This window comes from Clupea harengus, chromosome 6 (genome assembly GCF_900700415.2).
Source record: "Clupea harengus chromosome 6, Ch_v2.0.2, whole genome shotgun sequence".
Taxonomy (NCBI): domain Eukaryota; kingdom Metazoa; phylum Chordata; class Actinopteri; order Clupeiformes; family Clupeidae; genus Clupea; species Clupea harengus.
Genome location: NC_045157.1, coordinates 7,797,493 through 7,802,492, shown reverse-complemented (window position 1 = coordinate 7,802,492; position 5,000 = coordinate 7,797,493). Strand labels below are relative to the sequence as shown.

Below are 5,000 nucleotides of genomic sequence, written 5' to 3'. Positions count from 1 at the left end.
CACAGGTTGACCATGCGTGAGGTGTTTGACGCGGACGGGCGGCCGCGCGTGGACCTGCTGAAGGCCCACCTGACCAAAGAGGGCCGTCTGGAGGAGCCGGTGGCCATGCGCATCATCAACGAGGGCGCCGCCATCCTACGCCAGGAGAAGACCATCCTGGACATCGAAGCGCCCGTCACAGGTCTGTGTGTATATATATGTGTGTCTGTGTGTGGAGCGCGCTCTTCTGTGTGTGTTTGTGTGTGTGTGTGTGTGTGTCTATGAATAAGGATTGGAACAGGGGTATTTTATACATTGAATGTGAGTGTGTGTGTCTGTGTGTGTGTGTGTGTGTGTGTGTGTGTGTGTGTGTGTGTATGTGCATAAGGATTGGAACAGCGGCATTTTATACATTGTGAGTGTGAGTGTGAGTGTGAGTGTGAGTGTGAGTGTGTGTGTCTGTGTGTGTGTGTGTCTGTGTGTGTGTGTGTGTGTGGGTGTGTACTGGAGAGGGATACATACAAATGGGGACAAACTAGAGAAGGAGGACAGGGGCGATTTGCTGTGGGTGCAGAAGGGAGACAGAAGCAGATCAACAAAAACTCTCTGAGTTTGTGGGAGAATGCTGTTTTTGCAAGATATCACTTGAAACAAAGCAAAGTGTGTGTGTGTGTGTGTGTGTATGTGTGTGTGCGCGCGTGTGTGGTGTGTGTGTGTGTGTGTGTGTGTGTGTGTGTGTGTGATTTACGCACCTCATGGATAGTCAAAATGTAAATGTAACTTCTAAATGTGTCAGCCCACAACTCATATCCCACGCACAGGCACAGAAAACGGTAACACACACACACACACACACATACAGACGTGTGCGCACACATGCACACACACACACACACACACACACACACACACACACACACACACACACACACACACACACACACATACACATACCGACCCCCCCCCCACACATACACATACACACACATACAGATAGACAGAGAGAGAGAGAGAGGGGAGGTAGAATGGATAGTGCCAGCAACATAGCTCTATCCTATCATAGCAAGACTATATTACTGCTGTCATGGTTACAAGACTTAAATGTAGTCATAGAAACACTGCAGCCACGGCAACACTGTAACATGGTAGTTATAGCAACAGTGTTTCTTTATCTATGAACTCATTACTGTCACCCTGAACACATAGGACCTCCGTATAACTTCTGACAATCACACATCCGGTTGTATTCCTAGAAAGAGTGTTTCTGTGGAATGCTACACAAAGCTACACTGACATATACACTGCATTGTGATTCTAACCTGTAGATGTATGGCTGCGCATACATGGGTACATGTGTCTTCTCATGCATATCCATGTCCCCTGCTCCCCTTACCAATGCGCTCACACACACATACACGCACAATCATCTTGGCTCTCTCACACACACACACACAGGACAGAATCCCTGGGCTCATTTTACATAAAGCAGCGCTTAACCTTCTGTCCCTGCACCTCTGTCCTCTAATTAGCAGAAAAGGAACACACACACACTCACCACACACACATTGGCAGATACACCCACAACCACACCCAAATAGACTTGCGCTCTCTTTCTCTCTCTCTCTCTTTCTCTCTGTCTCTCTCACACACACACACACACACACACACACACACACACACACACACACACACACACACACACACACACACACACACACACACATACGCGCACACACACACACACACACACACACACACACACACACACACACACACACACACACACACACACACACACACACACACATACGCGCACACACACACACACACACCTCTCTGTTGTATGGTCTATGAGGAGCAGTGGAGTGTGTGTCGTTGTTTATCAGTAGAAATGTGTGTGTGTGTGTGTGTGTGTGTGTGTGTAGGGAGTCTATCTGTCTCCAGCCTCTAAAGCCCCAAAGAGAGATCAGCCGGAGGGAGAATCGCTCACGGGCACAAACAGTACAGAAACACACACACACACACACACACACACACACACACACCCAAGCGCACACATAAGGAGAGGATTTAGCAGGGACACCGTGTATTGTTTTTGTTCCCAGGAACAGATTTTTATGAATATTTTAAACATCAATTCACAAGTTGGAGTTCTGAATTTGCCTAAGATATGCAGGCAGGAGAGCGTGTTTGGCACGGTCTCTGGCCAGGGTCCTAAAACGCCTTGAAGGGATCGTGCAAGAGTCGACTCCCCTGGCAGGAGTCAAGCAGGATCTGTGCATTCACCCCCATTCTATGCCAAAGGATGACAGGTGGTGTAAGGGGAGGTTACACTCACACACACACACACACACTCACACACACAGGTGGTGTAAGGGGTGATTGTGGGTTGAGAGCAGACGCTAATGTAAGAGCTGCAGCTGACTAGGTCTGGGGGGTTGATGTGAGAGGGGCGTGGCAAATTCGTTACATCTACTCCTGTGCGTCTGTGACGTTCTCATGCTGCAGTGTGAAACAGCTTGCCACATGCATACACACACACACACACACACACACACACACTTACTAGCTGTATCACACAATACTTGTAAGGATGTGTCTTGCTAATATGATTCACTATATCATGGGAAATGTGCGTCTGTGTGTGTCTCTCTGTGTGTGTGTGTGTGTGTGTGTGTGTGTGTGTGTGTGTGTGTGTGTGTTTGCAGTCTGTGGAGACATCCATGGTCAGTTCTTTGACCTGATGAAGTTGTTTGAGGTTGGAGGTTCTCCAGCCACCACGCGGTATCTCTTCCTCGGGGACTATGTGGACCGAGGGTACTTTAGTATTGAGGTGAGTGCATACTTTAGTCTATACTAGCCCCAAGAACTGCATTTAGCAACAGTTTTACATTTTGGGAAAATAAGGGAGGCATTAGTTGAACCAACCTGCCACTGTCACTCCATTGTACACATTAACCTTCATAGCATGTTTCCTGTGACCTCGATCCAATCACATTTCAATTAGGTCATGTCATGATTGATTGGACCTGTAGAAACCAACGAAGGAACACTTTACTTGAATCCTGTGTCATAAGACATCATAAGTCATAATCATGTCATGAATGATGTCATATGGAGCTATATGTAGAGATGGTAGTTAGTGTCCAGTGATGTAACAGTATGTCACTATAATTGGTAATTGTCATGATAGTATGATGTCACATCTGCTTAGTAGTATGTGACATGAGTTGTCATGCAATATCAATTCCGGTTGATAACTCATGACAGGACAGGACACGTGCCATAGCATGGTTATAGCATGGTTATACTAGTGTTATGAAGCAGGGTTCAAGTAACGTCTTCTAGTGCTTCTAGTCTTCTAGTATGTAGTCTCTCTCTCTCTCTCTCACTCTCTCTCTCTCTCTTTGTGTCTGTCTGTCTGTCTCTCACCGTTGCTTGTCATCCCTCTGGATCAGTCTCTGTCTTTCAATTTAATCATGGGATGATGAAGCAATGGAATAATACAAAAAAAATCTAAAATAATTCATCAAATATTGAATCAAAAATCAATATTTATATAATTAAAATCTCTCTCTCTCCCTCTTTTCTCTCTCTTTCCCTTTTATCTTTGACTTTCTATCTTAGTGTGTGCTTTATCTGTGGTCACTGAAGATCTTGTACCCAAAGACTATCTTTCTTCTGCGAGGGAACCATGAATGTAGGCACCTGACGGAATACTTCACTTTCAAGCAAGAATGTAAGTCAATGTCACCTTTTCCAACTGTCCTTCTAGTCTTTCTATCTCTCTTCTCTGTGGTTGACTTTTCTTCTCCTCCCCTTCCTCTCCTCTCCTCCTTTTACTGTGACATGACTCTATTAAATATTTCTCTTTCTCTCTCCTCCATTCAATAACCTCTCTGCATCACTCTATCAATTTTTCACTCCCTCTTTTTCATGGACTCTTTTCCATCCCTCAAGCTCACCTGAGAGATGCAAAATGAGAGAGAGGGAGTGAGAGAGAAAAGAAGAGAGGAAGAGAGAGAGGGAGTGAGAGAGAAGAGAAGAGAGAAAGAGAGAGAGAGGGAGTGAGAGAAGAGAAGAGAGAAAGAGAGAGAGAGAGGGAGTGAGAGAGAAGAGAAGAGAGGAAGTGAGAGAGGGAGTGAGAGAGAAGAGAAGAGAGAAAGAGAGAGAGGGAGTGAGAGAGAAGAGAAGAGAAGAGAGAAAGAGAGAGAGAGAGGGAGTGAGAGAGAAGAGAGAAAGAGCTAAGGATAGAGATGGGGAGGAAAAGAGAAGGAGAACGTGACATGATGAGAGAGAAAGAGGGAAGTACACGATAGAGTGAAAGATAGTTTGAGAGAAAGAGAGAGAGAGAGGAAGAGAGAGAGAGAGAGAGAGAGAGAGAGAGATTAGCAGGAAATTAATTTGCTTGTTAATGAATGGCCTTGTGAAGAGGCAGTGATGTCCCTGATGGGTAGAGAGAGGAGTGGGCACCCTCACCAACCATCTGCTGGAGAGAGAGGGAGAGAGAGAGAAGTGAGAAAGAGTAACAGAGAGACAGAGAGAGAGAGCAGAAAAGAGAGGGAGGAAGAGAGGGAGAAAAAGAGAACCATAGAGAGAGAGGTAGTGTGTTATCCTGTCTTTGATGGGACAGTAAACCAGTCTTGAAACACTCTTCCAGTTAGCTCACAGTTAGCTTCCAGTTAGCTAACATGTTTTAATAAAGACAAGGATGTTAATAATGTCATCATCGTCTTTCACTTTAGATAAAACCTCATTTGTCTTCCAGACCTCCTCAGACACGGGTGGTTCCCCCTGTAGTTCATAACTACAGTATTCGTTCATTATACTGAGCTGTGTAGATGTCAGCCCCATGGCTTATTGATCTACTGAAGCTTGTCCTAACAAATCATTTTAGTCGTGTTCTCCCGACCGCCAGCGTGGCTAGACCTGATAGGAAACTCAATAACACCAAGACACCTTCCTGCTGTGCTGAATATTTTGGCCAAAAAAAACTAAAATAAACCTCTGGGAGCACACCT

The 5,000-nt window shown here is 45.4% G+C and overlaps 1 protein-coding gene across 3 annotated transcripts in view; it reads left to right on the top strand.

The window, feature by feature from the left end:
* ppp3cb (protein phosphatase 3, catalytic subunit, beta isozyme) overlaps positions 1-5,000 on the top strand; it is a 37,081-nt gene that overhangs the window by 17,900 nt on the left and 14,181 nt on the right. For all 3 annotated transcript variants that reach the window (XM_031568888.2, XM_031568889.2, XM_031568890.2), the window contains exons 2-4: positions 1-181; positions 2,688-2,812; positions 3,607-3,718. The exon at positions 1-181 is cut by the window's left edge and continues 20 nt beyond it. In XM_031568888.2, coding sequence (XP_031424748.1) covers positions 1-181; positions 2,688-2,812; positions 3,607-3,718 — 418 coding nt within the window. The remainder of the gene's footprint in view (positions 182-2,687; positions 2,813-3,606; positions 3,719-5,000) is intronic.